Below are 17,570 nucleotides of genomic sequence, written 5' to 3'. Positions count from 1 at the left end.
GGGGTGGAGTTTCTGTTAATGTGATTTCTCCAATGTTAAAATTAAATATGCTAAAGTCATGTTTGTGACACTTCAAACTGTGCCAGTTTGTTAAAATTTAGAAAGCACATCTTTAACAATCACAATCAACAAATCTTTAAAAATCTGTTTCCTAACCATGGCCATTGTAATTGCACTACAAAGCAGAGACTGTCTTCAGCTACAGTAAGTGGATAGTACAATCGATGTGAAAAGAAAGGGCATTTTGTACACTTACTACCCCATGCCACCCATGTGAAGACCAAATTAAAACCAGATATTGTATTATCTGAAAGGTTACCTGTAGCCTATCACCTAGGGCAGCCATTCCTGCGGTACTCAAACTTTTATAATAATAATTGCTTACGCTTATATAGCACTTTTCTGGATACTCCACTCAAAGCACTTTACAGTTAACGGGGACTCCCCTCCACCACCACCAATGTGCGGCATTTATGTCTCACCCAAAGGACGGCACCTGTTTACAGTATAGTGTCCCCATCACTATACTGGGGAATTAGGACTCACATAGACCACAGGGTGAGCACCCCCTGCTGGCCCCATTAGCACCTCTTTCAGCAGCAAACTTAGTTTTTCCTATCTAGGTACTGACCAGGCTTACATCTGCTTAGCTTCAATAGGCTGCTAGCTGTGAGTTGCAGAGTGATATGGCTGCTAGCTATCCTATATGCTCTTGCCTCCTGTTTTTTTAAGGGGACTATCGCAGCAGCTGTTGGCATCTCCTAGTATGCCTTTTCTCATGCATTACCAATTGTACTTAATACTTTATTTTGACAAATGCACAATTTCCTCTGTTTTCCCCTAAGTCTATACGGTTTATCCATAAGCATTGAAAATAATTTTCTTTGTTATTTCTGTTTCTCCAATGTTCTGGGTGTAATAGACTATACACAAGTTTTGTGTCCAATCTCCCTTATTCTTAGCTGTATTTCTACAAATACACATATTCTAGAAATGTTAATAAAAGTTAATATAGTATAACTATTCTCATATAAAATTAATTGTATATAAATTGTAGATATATAAATTGCAGCATCTGAGAGAGATTATACTCTATGGCCACAGACAGATTTACTTGAAAAAATAATACATATTACAGCATTTGTGCTTGATTAAGTTAAACTTGTTACCTTTGGCATACCAAACATATCAATTTTTCAAGTGACACTTCCCTGTCACAGTGGTTTATACAATATGTAATAATTTGGAAGAGGCTCAGTTGTGGTCATTTAGAATAAATGCTGCCTAATGTTAAAAATAAGCATTTTAAGATGAAAAACATTTGCCCTTACCAATGAGAAGTTTTTGAATCAGCTTTTCTACTTCTTTTTCTGGAACCTGAAATTCTGTGTTCTGAGTCTTATTAGAAATCAGGATGACTGAATAACCTGTTTTGAACAGATATTATAGCATATCAAACTGAAGTTGTAATACCTAACAAAAAAAAGAAATTTCCTTACTACAAATAAAAAATAAAATAACTCCCTTGTATTACAGGAAATATTTCATGCTTATGGCCCTCATGTTTAAAAAACTAATAAAGTAATAAAATTAATTATGATGATAAAATCAACTGCACAACACATTTAAAAATACATTGTATTCTGCAATTCTATTGCAGATTGTCCCAAATACAGAAAGCAGGGCACAGCAGAAGCCCAGGTACGGTGTAATCCCAAAGGTACAGCCAGCAGAGGCCACTAATGTACAAATCCAGATCCCTTGCTCTCTTCCATTACCTAGTTAACAACCCCCTTGGGCACATTCTGATATTCTTACCATATGTATGTGATTGGTAGTCACTGCATCCATCTATCCCTCTCGGTTACTCGGTCACTCGGTCCTTGTAGAGCTTGTGGAAAATGAAACAGAGCACTAAGCTACCAATCATTAAATGTTGTTTTTATTGACATACTGACCCAAAACCTTATACACTATAGTTCAGGTGGGTAGCTGCGTCAGCATGCGTAGGCTGCAAAGGAACAAGTTATAGGTTTATTCCATGCTGAAAAAAAGAAGAAAGAGAACACAACATTTCGGCCATGGAGCCTTCTTCAGGTGTGAGAGAGACAGGGCAGTAGGCAAAGGTAAAGTAGCGGGAGAACAAAGGTTGGGAGGGAGGAGGAGTGAGAGGCGGGAGCAGGGGACAGAAAGAGAGGCCAATCAAGAGGTGTGAAGTCAGAATGGGTGCAGAGAGTTGTGAAATGAAACTTCTTTAGATGAAACTCATACAAAACTGTTCAATGAGTACTTATATCAATTAAGTACATTGTACCTTCCTTATTTCCATCAAAATGAATGTGTTTTTTTGTATTTTACAGATTCACAGGGTTAAAATTAAATCTGTTTCTCTGACTCTCCACAAATGTTGGTCATCATGCTACAAGGAATATGCTACTGCTCTGAAATTAATCCAGACAAGAAGCAACCACATACATTCCCAGGCTTAATAGAATATTCAACAATGACAGGTTAAATGAGCTGAGTCTCTTTAGCTATTTACAGTAAGACAGTACAGTAAGACATTACAGTAAGGTTTTTAATTCAAGTATTCAAAATCATCAAAGGCATTAACAAATTCAGCTTAATGGACTTCTTCCGAATCAAAAGTGAAAAACAAACTAGGACCCATAACTATATATAACTATAAGTAAGGGGAAGTGGATTTAAAACTGATAACAGGAGGCACTGTTTACACAGAGGGTTTCTGAAACAAGAAACCCAGACATTATTGTTGAAGCTGGTACTCTAGCTTCATTTAAGAAAATTGCTTAATGTGATCCTCACATGAATTACCTATTGCAACCATGTAAGATAAATGGTCCAAATACCCTCCTCCTGTTTGTAACTTTTGTTCCCTCCTATTGCCACCTAATTAGATTTTAAACACAGTCACACTCAGGGCCGGATTTTGGTGTTCGTAAGCCCTAGGCACTTTCACGCCGAAATGTGCAAAGAGAGGGGTAACGACAACTGAATTATGTCGATTGACATGATACACTTTAAACTATTCTAATGCTAAACCACATGATTGATGGAGCGGGTTAAGCGACCATCAGTTCGATACTTCTGGTTTCTAGAAAAGGTGCTAGATAGCGTATGATCACAATTGTTGCAACGCATGTTGTTTCAGCTCATTTTTCGTTAGTACTAGTGTTTCCCTCCTTCGGCCCTAAAAATTCCGTAGGCCCTAATAGGAAATCCTGCACTGGTTACACTGACTTATCAGCAATTATATGTCTCGCCATTTTCTACATTTGGCCGTGGTTCTTAACAATGGTAAGAGATGACTTTAAGTTATTTCTGAGGTTTTGTTTTACGTGGTTAGTTTATTTAGAAAAAATGTTGCATCAGAAAATTTCTGAACACGTTACTCGCTCACATGTTCACAAATTGATCATCTTGATAGTCTGTCGCATAATAATCTGGGTCTAAAGATTATTCTAAAGAATCCAGAGCCCCAACACTGTGAGGCAGCAATACTAACCACTGTACCACCATATTGTTCTTTTAGGCCTCAGTTCTCCAATAGTAGGCCCAAACTGCTGCAACTTTGGCTTGTATAGTGCACCATTTACTCATGTCATGATATTCTTGCTTATTCAGTTTGAGAGAGAACTATGAAAGGCCAAACCTCTTATCTACAGAACTGGTCTTTTTGACACGTGCTGCTGGCCATTCTGTATTTTCTGCTTCTTTTATCCAAGTTACATCCCACTCAAAAGGAAAAACATTCAGTATAAATGGCTGGACCATCAGCTCCAGATTTCTTTTCCCAGGCCCAGGTAAAAACTGAACTCTTAATGGAACAGAAAGCTCAGTGGCTGTGTGTAATCCACCGGTGGTAGTAATGTACTCCTGACACATCACCTGTCTTAAAGGTCCAACCAATTGTAGAGTGGGAGCAAAACGGGGCCTAAAGACTGGAGGAAAATATTCACACATATATTGTGCTCACACAACCACTGCAATATCAGCAAGAAAATCCTCAGTTTTTTTTGTTCTACAAAATGACCTGGCATATACTGTAGAAGGACATGAAAGAGTACTCATTAGTGAACTCTTTACCTGGACAGTTCAGCATTTCCCCATTTTATTTATAGTTGGTGGATGGCATAGTAGTGCCCTGTAGCGCTGGGACCCTGGGTTTAATTCCAGACCTTGGGGTGCTATCTGCATGGACCTTTATTTCTTGAGGTGCCTCAAACGATGGGGGATGTGCTGATGAACTTCTGTTGGTGCTGTACCATCGAGAGCATCTTCACCAACGTGATCACTGTGTAGTACGGCAACACCTCTTCTTGAGAGAGAAAGACATTGCAGAGAATGGTGAATGTGGCCCAGAAGATCATTGGCTGTGATCTCACCGAGATTAAACAGCTCTATGAGGACCTCTGCCATGGTAGAATTCTGGCCATCACAGAGGACAGTCACCACCCCGGGCATGAGCTCTTCTCCCCAATGCCCTCAGGCAAGAGATACAAGAGCATACGGACACTTACCAATAGATTCTTCAATAGCTTCTATCCACAAGCAGTGCGATTGGCGGACACAACTAGCCATGCCCCTCGGACCACATCTACACCATCTACCTCATTATGATTTCTTATTTATTGCACATCTCCAATCATTGTTTAAATGTCTGCATTGTGTAGATTCAAAGTATTTACTTGTACATTGTCTACTGTTTGTTTGTATATTGTCTTGATGCACTGTCTGCACTTTGTGTTTTTACACTTGTTTTAACAATCTAAAGACTTTCTATAAGAATTCCATTGTACCATTACATGTACTGGTTACATATAGCAATAAAATTCAAGTTCAAGTATGTTCTTCTTGGGTTCATGAAGGTTATCTCTGGGTGCTCGGGTTTCTTCCCACAGTCCAAAGACATACTTGTAGTTTAATTGGCTCCTATGAAAATTTGGTCCTGGTGCGAGTGTGTGCGTGTTTGTCTGTGTGTGCCCTACAATAGACGGGTATCCCGTCCAGGGTGTACTGTGCCATTGCTTGCTGAAATAGGCTCTAGGTCCCCAGTGACCCTTAATTGGATAAAGCAGTTAGAAAAAGTGGTTTTATAGTTTTTGATATTTATATGTAACTATCAGCCCTGTCAATTTACAAATCATATTTGAATGTATATCATTGATACAAATTAGGACTAATAGCTATCCTACTAATGAACCCTGGGTTACTATTCTCACTTCAATTTAAGTATTTGTCTCTTATACTGTTTTATGTCCATTAAATGGTGCTCAATGTCTTAATTTACACTAACTGTACATGTCATGATATGCAATTAAGATTCCTTAATCTTTTTTGAGAATGTGTATTCTCACAATATGCATCTTATGTTCCACTTCTATCCATTATTGCTAACATTTGCTCAAAGAACTCCAGCATGTCAACAACTTAGCTTTTCTAAATATGTGTTGGCTATTCTCCAAGTGTCATATTTGTTTTGTTGCTCTTTTTCCAGTCTCAGGGTATTAGCCCTGGTTTGAGTAGCTGTCTATTAATAACATCTGGATTCCTTTAAGAAATCTACAAATGGTAGAAATACCATCAGGCCCTGTGAGTTTATCAAAAGTCCTTCTAGTATCTGTAAGTCTGTGCTAAAATACTGAGCAGCAAAAGAAATGTTTCAATTTATGATTGTATGTTTTAGAAGAATATATGCAATTTGGATACTGCTTAAGTCCAGATACCGATAAGCCTTGAGTCTTATCAGGTGGATGCTGCACATTGGTGGTGGTGGAGTGGAGTCCCCATTACCTGTAAAGTGCTTTGAGTGGAGTGTCCAGAAAAGCACAATGTAAGTGTAAGCAATTATTATTATTATTATTATTATTATTATTATTATTATTATTAAGTGGTTGGAATCATTTTTATAACTGATGTGATATAACTAAGTTACTGTTAAAAAAGCACTAAATCACCATATAAGTGAGAATGTTGATGGTACACAGGTGCTAACGTTTTGTGACCTGTAGAATGTCACGTCTGATGAAAATCAAGAATAGCACAGGATCCAATATACCCATTTTATCAAGAGAACACTGCCTTTGATCTATCAGTACAGGATGTTAGAGCAACACCTCAGGAGGACCTGCCAGAACATTGAGCTCTATTTTTCAACATTTCAACACACACCTTCGTGCTGCTCAGATATTGAAGGCTGAGATTAGAGCATTACATTTATTCTGAGGATAATTGCCATTGAGACCTCACTGATGATGTGCAACTCCTAAAGCTCAGAGACAGTGGACAGAGACTTGCTTCTCTAGGCTCAATGGGAATTGGACAGAATTCCACAAGACGGCATCTGTAAACTGCTACATTATATTTTCCAAAGGTACCCTTACATGGTACTAGTCTGTGACTTTCACAGTTTACCATACACCATGGATGATGGTCCATGGCAATTAGCATAACGGATGGCATGTGTGTTCAACAAAATCATAAGGTCAGTGCACCTTATACAACAAATGGTCATTTGCTTTGTGAACCTGTTGCAGTTAAAAGTGATGTTTGTTTTGACACTTAGTGTACATATAAATATGCAACAAGAGGTTTCCCAAGTATAAAATGTCATAATTTGCCAATAAATGAGATTCAAATAAAACCACATAATGTTGCAGAGAAAAGAAAAATTCAGGAACAAATGTATGAAATCCATTTTCCATTTAATATGTGTTTAGCTTTATCAGTATTGTGAAAAGATACCAAATAGTAAAAAAAAACAATTGAGAACTCCATGCTATTTTTTTAACAATTAAAAAGAACATAATTTAATGTGACACAAACACAGAAATTCAGGTTTAAAACAGTCTGTAAAAATATAAAAAATACAAAAATCCAACCATTTTAAGAAATCTGCTTGAGATGAGTTTTGCAACATGAAATAAGGTCTGACTACTGATAATACTAATACAATAAAAGGAACAGATTACATTATGACTAATAGTGTACAAAGCAGCATTATTGTTGTTCACTTTGGAAAACGCAAAACTACGTTTGTTTTTAACCAAAATTAACAATGCTTAAAATGGGAAGTAAAACCTTTTATTTCTCCGTGTTAGCTAAATACAATAATGAGAGACCAAACAAAACCTCTGCTGGTCTGATTAAATGCTTTTAAATGTTTACATTTAAATGTTAAATAGCAGTAATAATGGGAACATTTTTTTCTTTAACTTCAAAGACAGGATATTTTGTTTAAAGGTCTGGAAAAACATTTTTCTGATTCTTACCTGGTTCATTTGTATATACAAAGATTACAGAATGAAATAAAGGAAACAAGATGCACTGCAGCCCTTGTTCCTACTCTGGGGCAGTGAAATACATTATACACAAAAGTTTCAGTTTCAAATACTCTCTTGAGTTCTTACTGTGCTTTCCTTAACCACCCTTTAAGGCCTTTCCATTTTTGTGGAACTAAATTAACCAATTAAAAATTAAATTGTATCTTACAAGGTCTGCTGCCTGTTGAATAACACTTCACGTGCTTCACAGTTTCCAGTTCTGATAATAGGTGTTGGAGCTTTCTGACAAAGAGAGATCAATCTTTAAGATGAATGAAGATTGATGTTTATAGTGTTGAGCTACTCTTCTGAGTCTGTAACTATATTCATATAGTTTGTTAAAACAGGCAAATCTCTAGAGCACCACATTTCAATTTATAGCCATAATTACTATTGAGATTGATTTGATCACAAAATCTCCATCTATTTTCTTTAACAACAGTGTTCAATCTAATGTCTCTTAAACATAAGGTGAATATAAAACCATGACAAACAGGGATCTTAAAAAGTAAAACCCGATTTGACATATTGTAAATAAACTGAAAAGCTTAAAAACTTTTAAAAATTGAATTTTTTTCTCACCTCTAAGCCTTATATGAAACCTCAACTGCTTTGGCTTGAAATTGGCAACGTGTGTTCAATGGTCATTTTATTGCAGTAAAAGATCTGCAAAAACACTTCTGCTTAAACCACTATTGAAGCAGAGTCCGTAAGGGTGGCCTGATCTCAGATTTCTATTATCTTGTTCATCATATGCAATTCACTTTTGTGCGATGAACAATGAACTGTACATTGTTAATCAGACATTAAACACTGTTAAAAAAGTATATCAAATAATGTATAATATCTACAAGGAAAATGACCACTATAAGAAAATAGCACACCTCCATTTACTTACAGGACAATACATTCCTGCTAAGTATGCTATTTACAGTACACTGTATTTTTTAAAATGAAAGAACAGTTAAAATTCTTCAGACACAAAATGAAGTATAGAGGAAGTACATGTTTTAGCTACCCAAAAAGAAAAGACAATCACAGGGGATTTGTAAGAAGTGGACTTACTCTAAAGCCACTAGTAGTGTCTCAGACTGAAATGTGTGTAACGTAATTCATATATTGTATCAACTGTCACATGAGGTTATATTTTGATGAAAAAACAGCCTCTAAAACACTCAAAAACAAGATTCTACTTGAACTCAAGCAACATTTCTCTTTTCACATTCTAAGAGAGGAATGCTAATGCATTTTCATATGGTACTTCTCTTGAGCATAAAAAAAATGGAAGTACAAGTACCACTTTCATAAGAAGGACTGGATATATGCCATGTTTTAAACAACGCAGAACAGTCAGTCGACACTCTGCTCTAGATTCTGTTTATAGCAAACTAGAATAAGATTTTAATACTGGACTTAAATATGTGGTAGCTTTTCAGAGGCATAGGAAGTATTTGACCATAGACTAACACATTTGGTAGTTGTAACACATTACAGAAGTCATAACAGACAGGAAGCATCAGCCTAAATATTATGATAAAAACATAACACTTTTACTTCATATCTGAAGTCTTCTTTGTGCATTAGAACAAAAACTATATTTAACATGCAAAGTTGCAGAAGACAAAGTCATCACAGTGTTTGAGCGTGGGATAGAAGACATATTATTTTAAAAGTCTGTAATTCTGAAATTGTTTAAATACTTAATACTGTTCTATCCATTACAAAATCATGGCAGTGACACACTTGCATTTGAAATGCTTTTTGTCCCCTAGAATGTGAGAGGAGTTAACATTCTCCTGCTTTTACACATTTCTAACCAGACCACAAGTCTTTTGCTTATTACTTAGAAAATGTGGCCTTAGAAACAGTAAATAGATAGTGATAATATTAAAATGTAGTAATTTGGGCTGCAAACTGTAAAGACTTTACTGATTTATCTTAAGAAAATCCTTTTATCTTGAAATCGTCACACATTTTTAGGGAATGCTTTAGAAGTTTAAAAGTCTGTTTACCACATCCATTAGATCAGTATGTTTTTATGCTCAAGTTATGCAACTCCCCTCCCTCCCAAATAACCCTTGCTATATTCTATTTATGAAACACCAAGATTGATCCCAAGCCAGTGGGATCTCTAAACAAACACCACAATCACAGAAATCTTCCAATTATCCGGTAAAGGCACACATACTGATTGATCATTTACTGTATGGTCCAGAGCAGGCAGTTTCTTGTGTTGACTATATTTCAATTCCATTCACTTAAAGACAGTATTAATTTGTCAGTATCAATATGGTATGTATGAAAAAATGACTCAAGGCACTAGACCTGCCCTACGGTATCACTGTACAGTATTTACAGGTTTAATATTTTTCCTACAAAAGTATTTTATCTATAAAAGTCATGTTTGCTACCCAAGTGCCTTGTGAAATAATTGTAAATAAAACCTGCTTATAAATAGAATGCTACTAAAGCTACTAATGTTTGGAGAAAATACATGTTAATACATACAAAGTAGTGCAAAAGATGAAAAAAGGTAGCAGACAAATTTGGTCCAATGGGGGTAATAAATACCCGAAACAATACTGTACAATACAGTATACTAATGCATATCTAATGTTTGTTAACTCACTATACACGGATTCTTAATGAAAACAATGCTTATAAGTAGTGCATTCAAACATATCCTCATTCTGACATAACCCATCAAGAAAATCCTTCACCTGTTTTGAACTATTCATCTGTTTACTGTACAAACATTAGCTTTTGTAATGTAAGAAGTCCTCCTTGGCCAAGCTGAGAATTAAGGTCTTGAATATAGCCAATTCCATGTTTAAATGAGAATTTCCACCATCTCACTGTCCAGATCCTGTGTGGGAGACTGGACTGGGGCTCTTCTCTCCAAAGTGCTGCTGTGGAACACTGGCATCTCTGCAAAGAGAACTTTTAATGTCAGCAATCTTCCGACTTGAGGAACACATAAGCCTATTTTGAATGGCTCTGCATGGTTTAAGTTTCTAAGAGCCCTTGAAGTATAAATGTGAATTTCAGAAGGCATTCTAGTAACATGTATGTAACAAGTGTTACTAAATCAGTAGTCCTGACAATGTGTATTCGGAAATATACTTTTGTCATGATAAAACTGTTAAATGGAGTTTCCTATCCTTTTAATCTGTTATATACTGTACCTGCTATCCTGTCTGGAATGTAGACTGGGCTTGGGTTTGTCAATCTGGGCTGGACTGCTGGCAGAGCGGGGGTTGTGGGCAGAGCAGGGGTTGTGGGTTTGCTGCTCTCATTGCCTTTGTCTGTCTGGGTGCTACTATCTCGACTGCCTGTCTTGGAGTGCCCAGACATCATGGGGGTAGAGGGGAGCACAGGAGAGGGTGAGGAGGAGATGGATTCATTCCGCAAGGATTCAGTCCGGAATTCTGGTCCGAGCAGCACACCTGAACCAGGAAAAAAAGGCATCTGAAAGCTACTATATGTGGATTCCTTTACCTCATGTAGCTCGTTTTTTTAATGGCATCAACGAATATTTGAATTTTATATTAAAATTGAACATAAAATGAATACCAGTTAAACTAAAGTTTGCAATCAAACTTTTTTAATGCTGGATTATCTTGCTTAAAAAAAAGTAAATACAATTCTCAAAGTCTTTGATAAGTTAACTACTTCTTTAAATGCACTGATGATTTTTAACTATAATACATTTGGTAGTTAAACACATTACTGAAGTAATAACAAACAAAAAGCACCAGCCTAAACATTATGCTAAGAACAGAATGCTTTTACTTCACATGTGAAGCCTTCTTTGTGCACAGCAATAAAATCTACATGTAACCTGCACAGTTACATAAAACAAAGTCACAGTGTTTGAGCATTAGCCAGAAGGCATATTCATTTAAATGCTCATAAAATTACAGTATTATAATTGTTAATAGTATAAACTGCCCCACTATACATCACATCACACTGACAGTGATGAATTAAGGAACACAACATAAAACATCTCAGTACTTGGCGTCATTTCCCACAGCACCAAATGCTAGCAATGTAGGTAGTTTGTGGATTATTTTCTTCCAGATTTGAAAAATAGTGAAGAGCAAAATCTAACATTAAAATGTATTCTTCTTGTAGACAATGCTGTTCCACGCGACTTATATAAGTACCACTATTCCCCAATATAAAAGTTGAATTCTTACCACCATGCAGTACACGACTGATCCAACAGATTAAGATGTGATGGCTAATATTAAATGCATGAACAATGTGTAGAAAAAAATGTACCTTGAAGCAGCAAAAAACTTTGTTGGTTTTGATGAGACCACAATTCGAAACTTGTTGGTGATGCAATTTATTTTTTTATTATTTTTATGGGTAAATTAAATGTATACACCCTTATCTAAACTGTATGTTGTAAATGTATCTAAAGCTAATTACATTATTCCCTATGGATATTTATGCTCCTAATTTAGCTATAAAATTTAATTATTTAGGAATCGGGACTTATAATAGGACTCCCTTACTGTATTTGGTTAACTAGAAGTGAAATACTTTTAATCTAATTTACAGTCTCTAACCTTACTATATTCTATTAATTCTTCTTCCCACTTTAAGATGCATGGGTGAAGATTATGCTCTTATGGTTCCAAACACTCCGTATTTCCACTGTAATTATGGGACATAATTTGCCTAAATATGTCGTTTTGCTTTACTTCATGACTTTTAAAAAAGTTAAAGTTTAAAAAACACAAGCATTTAACTGACTCTTATGTCTTTACAGCATACTCACATTGGATGGGGGTTTTCAAGCTTTATTCGCTAGAGAAATCTCTCTCAAAAAGGACATCTAATTTAAAGCTACAATCAAGCTGAAGTCTGTTAAAATAATTATAATGGTACTATTAAGTATAAAACATTAAAGGCTGACCTACAGGTCAGTAGATCCAGTGGAATTACTGTCAGTACAGTTTCTATGTACAGGTTTGATTTTTACACTCTATTACACTTGATGTGAAAGGACTGTCGCTAACTCACGATTGTCACTAAGGAAAATGTGAAGGACGGGGTTTCTTACCTAGACTCCCTTTCCAGCTCCTGTCATCCTTCTTCTCCTCAGTAATGGGGCTGCTGCTGAGGGTTAGAGAGTGGGACAGCAAACCAGGGCCTCCGGTGTTGGCGATGGACATCAGCGATTTGGATGGTCTCATAGCAGAGGCTGTCTCCGATTTGTTGGGCTCCTTCCGTGACCGTTGTTGAAGAACTTTTATCATGGCATCTTTCTCAATGATCTGGGCATGGAGATTCTTGATCCTTATAAAAGAAAGAAACACAGTAGAAGGGTGTCAGGACTAATGCATATTCTCTCTTGGGGAAAAGAGATTTATTGTTTTTCATGAACATAAATAGACAATAGAGTTAAAAACTAGGTGAGGCCATTTAACTAATCTTTAACATTTATCTCCTGTTACATAATTCATCTGCATGGTGGTGCAGTATGTTCCAGATTCCTATGTTCGGAAAGAATGACTGACATAAAAATAAAGTTAATTCCTCACCCTAGATTCACCTCTGTTTTTGAAACTTGAAACAAAATGTCCACCTCTTTTACAGTATACCACAGACATGAATGGAAAGTTGTAAATCACTTCTGGACACAAAGGATAAATGCTCAGTCATGCTTAGACCACCTGGATGAGATCTGTTAGTTATTAGTGACAAAGTGAGTAAGATGGATTAAACAGCATCCTTGCCTTTCCAAACTTTCTTATTTTCCCATGTCTAAGTGTGACTGCAGCACAATATGTTTTCAATTTTACTTAAGCAGTTGAACAGTGGAGTAGTGGTCAGGGTTCTCTCAACTAGAAGGCAGTGGCTTCACATACCAGGTGAGACAATGCTGTTATACTGTACACCTGAGGAAGGTACTTTGTCCAAAATGATTCAGTAAAAATACCCAGCTGTATAAAAGGGTGAAAAATTGGATCGTTTTGGTTAAAAGCATGGCCCAAATAAATACAAACATCTAAATAAAAATATCTTTGCATCTCTTAAGAGATAAGTGTGGAGACTTGTCTATCCATATCACCCTGCAACTCACAACTGGCAACCCCCTGAAGCTAAGCAGGTGTGAGCCTGGTCAGTACCTGGATGAGAGACCTTCTGGGAAAAACTAAGGTTTCTGCTAGAAGAGGTGTTAGTGGGGCCAGCAGGGGGCGCTCACCCTGTGGTTCATGTGGGTCCTAATGCCCCAGTATAGCAACGGGGACACTATACTGTAAACAGGCGCCGTCCTTCGGATGAGACGTAAAACCGAGGTCCTGACTCTCTGTGGTCATTAAAAATCCCAGGGTGTTTCTCAAAAAGAGTATTTCCCATTGGCTCTTACCAATCATGGCCTCCTAATAATCCCCATCTATGAATTGGCTTCATTACTCTGCTCTCCTCCCCCATTGATAGCTGATGTGTTGTGAGCGTTCTGGCGCACTATGGCTGCCGTTGCATCATCCAGGTGGATGCTGCACATTGGTGGTGGTGGAGGGGAGTCCCCATTACCTGTAAAGTGCTTTGAGTGGAGTGTCCAGAAAAGCGCTATATAAGTGTAAGCAATTATTCCAGGAAGCAAAAACATTGGAAAATCAAGACATTACAGTGAATAATAATATGTGTATTAAGCCTCAGCGAAAATACATTGTTGGCGAAGGTTTGGAACTAAAACCTGTTCCATTGTTTTGAATTGCTGTTCAGCTGACCTGCTTTCCATATCCAGGCATCTCCGGTTTGCCATAAGAATCTCTTCCTCTTCCTTCTGGATCCGGGCCTCCACAGAGGTGTCGTAACTGCAGGAGGGGGAGTGGCTGATCCCAGAATTGGTGTCCCTAAAAAAACCCACACTTATCAGAAAAGGGAAATCAGTCCCACTCCTACACAATGTATCCTGGCAAATGAATAACAAATAAATATTGCCACTCAGAATGCGGCGTATTGCATCATGTAATTCACTGGCCAAAGTTGATCAATAGGTGGCACTTGGTGCGTTAGATGTTAGTGAAACAATTGCTTCATTTAATCTGTTTCTCTATTGTTCATGTTTAAATCCACTTAATATGGAATATTAATAGGAATTTAACAACTAAAGGGAAATTTTGTAGCTGAAAATAATAACAATAAAAATATATTTCACTCCTGCTACTGTGTCAATGTCAGTGGTTTTATAATAAATTGAATTCCAAAATGATTGACTACAGATTGTTTTCTGTTTTCAGTTTCAGCTAAATGAGACGAATCAGTCAGGATCTTGGAGTTTAATAAGTGTCAAGAACATTGTGTATAACTGTCAAAGAAGAAGGCCTTAAGTTTAGATTGGCTTTCACAGTATGTGTTGAAACTGTTGAGTTTTATAATTTCCTTGAGAGGAGGGCTGAACAGAAGTAGTAAACACAGTCTTCTGTTTAAGACAAAATATAGATTGTCTCAATGCCAATGCAAACCGCGTCCACAACAAGCTACAGTATAATAATAAATGTTTTTTTATATATCCAACTGAGTAGTTTTGTTTTTGTAAAATAGCCCTACTTTCTTAATTAATTTAATATTTAACTTACTGTAATACATGAATACATTTTAAACAGTATACACTTAAAGTCTATAACTAGATAAAGATTGTCTCAAGGGGCTCAGCATTGACCTGGATTCAAAATAAGACAGCCCAAATGCTTCAAATGCCACTTTAAGCATTCACTTCACCACATGGTGGTTTTACAAAGCAGTGCAGTCCCACTAAAAATACTTTTTTTTAAAAGGGGAGCGCCATGCATTGTGTTGAGGTGTGTGCAATGCAATGTTCTGCTTTATCTGCCATGCATAGTTTTAATCAGTTTAAAGCATAGTTTTAATCAAAACCCAACTGTATAAACTTATTTAAGTATTTAAAAGTGCTTCAAAACATGGTGCACAAATTATTTATAGAAATCATTATCAAAACAAGTTTGAAAAATTATATAAAGCTAATATATCACAGTTAAATGGCCTCATTTGAAGCACTTTATTATAAAGATTTCAAATTTAACTACTAAAAATCTGGCAACTTGTTGTAAAAACAATATTAAAAAACAGATTATGGAGACAAGACAGAAAAGCAGTACTAACTGAAATGATACCATTCTCTGAAAACAAAATTCACAAACCCAAGAAATAATAAAAGAAGAAATATGGCTATACTTCTGAAAAAAAGAGAGATGCAAACTGTTTAGCAAAAAAAAAAATCACCTTGAATAAACAAGTTTGGTTGTGAGCTTATCTAAGAAGAAGCTTTGCAATAGAACAAGAAGAATGAAAGCCCTTAAGATGAGGATTCATACAGGTACTATGTTAAACTCAGCAATTGTTAAACAGTGCAACAATGCTACAGTACAAATTACCTTGTAATGTCACTTTTACATGATCACAAACATAAAGCTGACATTACAAGGTAATTTGTAATGTAACCTGCATTTAGATCCTTTAAATGTCAGCTTTCTCCAAGCGTTTTCTCCAAAACAACCTAAGTCCATTAGGGTTGCATATTGAAAATAATGTCATTTAAACAGGTGTCTGTGGATATAAATGTAAAAACAACAGCTAATATACATGTTGCAACTCGCCCATCTGACAAATATAGTGAACTGTTTAATCTAAATTTTTTGCTTGGTTTTGCAGTATATATTGCTAAAAAAAGAGGTCATACTGTAACAGACACTATTCTCAAACGAACAGCTGACCACTGTGATGTTTTATTACCCCCATGTGCCATAAACTTCAATTTCCACCTGGAATGATGTGCCCTTAAACATTTGTAATAACTGTGTAAGTATAGACAGTAGAGGCCTGGTTCAGGGCTTAAACTGAAGCTACACCTTTTGTTTCAGATCTGAAACTTATTTTTCCTTATTATTATTCAGTTCATACACTAGAAAGAAATACCCAAAATAAAAGCACAAAAAAACAACACGTTTATCATTTTTAGTCTTTAAAAGTCAATTTTCCAAAGCCTAGGGCATAAAAAGGACCAATTTTTTCCAGTGCTTCTTCAATATGCATACTAATTTTGGATAAAAATCTGAAAATAATAGGACAAAGACAAAACATTCTGCAAGACATTTTGTAAAGCCACATACTGTCATGATTATCTTCTAAAATAAAATGATCAAATTATAAAAAGAAGAATAAAAACTCCATTAGTTCTATTATTATTGAGCTACAGGCAGTAATAGAGGACTATTCTATTATGTTTTAAGCTGTAAAAATAAGCTTTCTAACTTAAAGGAGGCAAGCTCATAACAGGAGAGATAAGCAGTGTTTATTTTTCACTTGATTGATAGGCATAGACAAAAGAACCAGTTTTACAGCCAGGCTGTAACCATAGCAATGTGTAAACCTCTTCTAAGTCTGTGAATGGATAGAATTAACTGAATTACAGCTTTTTTGCCTACCAGATCAGCCAAATTCACAGCAAGTTAGTCTAAGTTTTACCTCCCGCTTGTAAGTGCAGAAAAAAAATGGTTAAGGTTCACATTATTCTCCAGCAGAGGTGTGCAGAATGTAAATGATATAAATAGCTTTCCTTTAAGCCTTTGTCTGAACCAATGCTATTAATTCAAAGTCAATTACTCTTATAATTTTTGCATTTGGTTCTGGTGTGTCTAATCATCTTCTGATTGCTTTCAGCTCAAAGCAAATTGGCTTTTTGACCAGCAAGCTATGGTCCAGTTTATTTGCCCTCTATTCAAGCCTTAAAATCTTAAAATAAACCATAGCGATAAAATAATAATCTCACCTGATGTGAGAACTTTTATTAAACATTTGTTTGATATTAGTGACAGAATACTATGGAATTATTCAGTGGCTATTTCAATGTGTAAATTGTGTGCCCTTTGACCTCTTTCATGATTAACACCCCTTCCATCCTGAAAATTCCACACAGTACGTGAAGGGAGACGAGGCAAAACACAGTATTTAGGCCTTTTAAATGAAAACCAAAGATGATAAGACATCAAACCTAATTTTATACTGTAATGCACTGTCAATACTGTATTCTCTGAAACCCAAATTTTACCACAGCCATGCACTGCTTGACATCTACTAGAGAACTCTTTGAAGTGGCTATACTCCACCTACCTATATCAATATCTATGAATTGGTTTCATTACTCTGCTCTCCTCCCCACTGATAGCTGATGTGTGGTGAGCG

At 36.2% G+C, this 17,570-nt stretch overlaps 1 protein-coding gene across 5 annotated transcripts in view; it reads right to left on the bottom strand.

Moving 5' to 3' along the window:
• Positions 1–6,708: 6,708 nt before the first annotated feature.
• The window catches only part of amot (angiomotin), a 45,367-nt gene continuing 34,505 nt past the window's right edge, over positions 6,709–17,570 (bottom strand). For all 5 annotated transcript variants that reach the window (XM_088648945.1, XM_088648947.1, XM_088648948.1 and 2 more), the window contains 4 exons: positions 14,096–14,221; positions 12,421–12,656; positions 10,529–10,789; positions 6,709–10,271 (listed from right to left, as the gene is read on the bottom strand). In XM_088648945.1, coding sequence (XP_088505071.1) covers positions 10,174–10,271; positions 10,529–10,789; positions 12,421–12,656; positions 14,096–14,221 — 721 coding nt within the window. In that variant the 3' untranslated portion in view covers positions 6,709–10,173. The remainder of the gene's footprint in view (positions 10,272–10,528; positions 10,790–12,420; positions 12,657–14,095; positions 14,222–17,570) is intronic.

This window comes from Lepisosteus platostomus, chromosome 10, assembly GCF_059453375.1.
Source record: "Lepisosteus platostomus isolate fLepPlt1 chromosome 10, fLepPlt1.hap1, whole genome shotgun sequence".
NCBI classification, from domain to species: Eukaryota; Metazoa; Chordata; class Actinopteri; order Semionotiformes; family Lepisosteidae; genus Lepisosteus; species Lepisosteus platostomus.
Note: the sequence above shows the minus strand (reverse complement) of the source record. Positions and strands in the feature narration are given on the sequence as shown.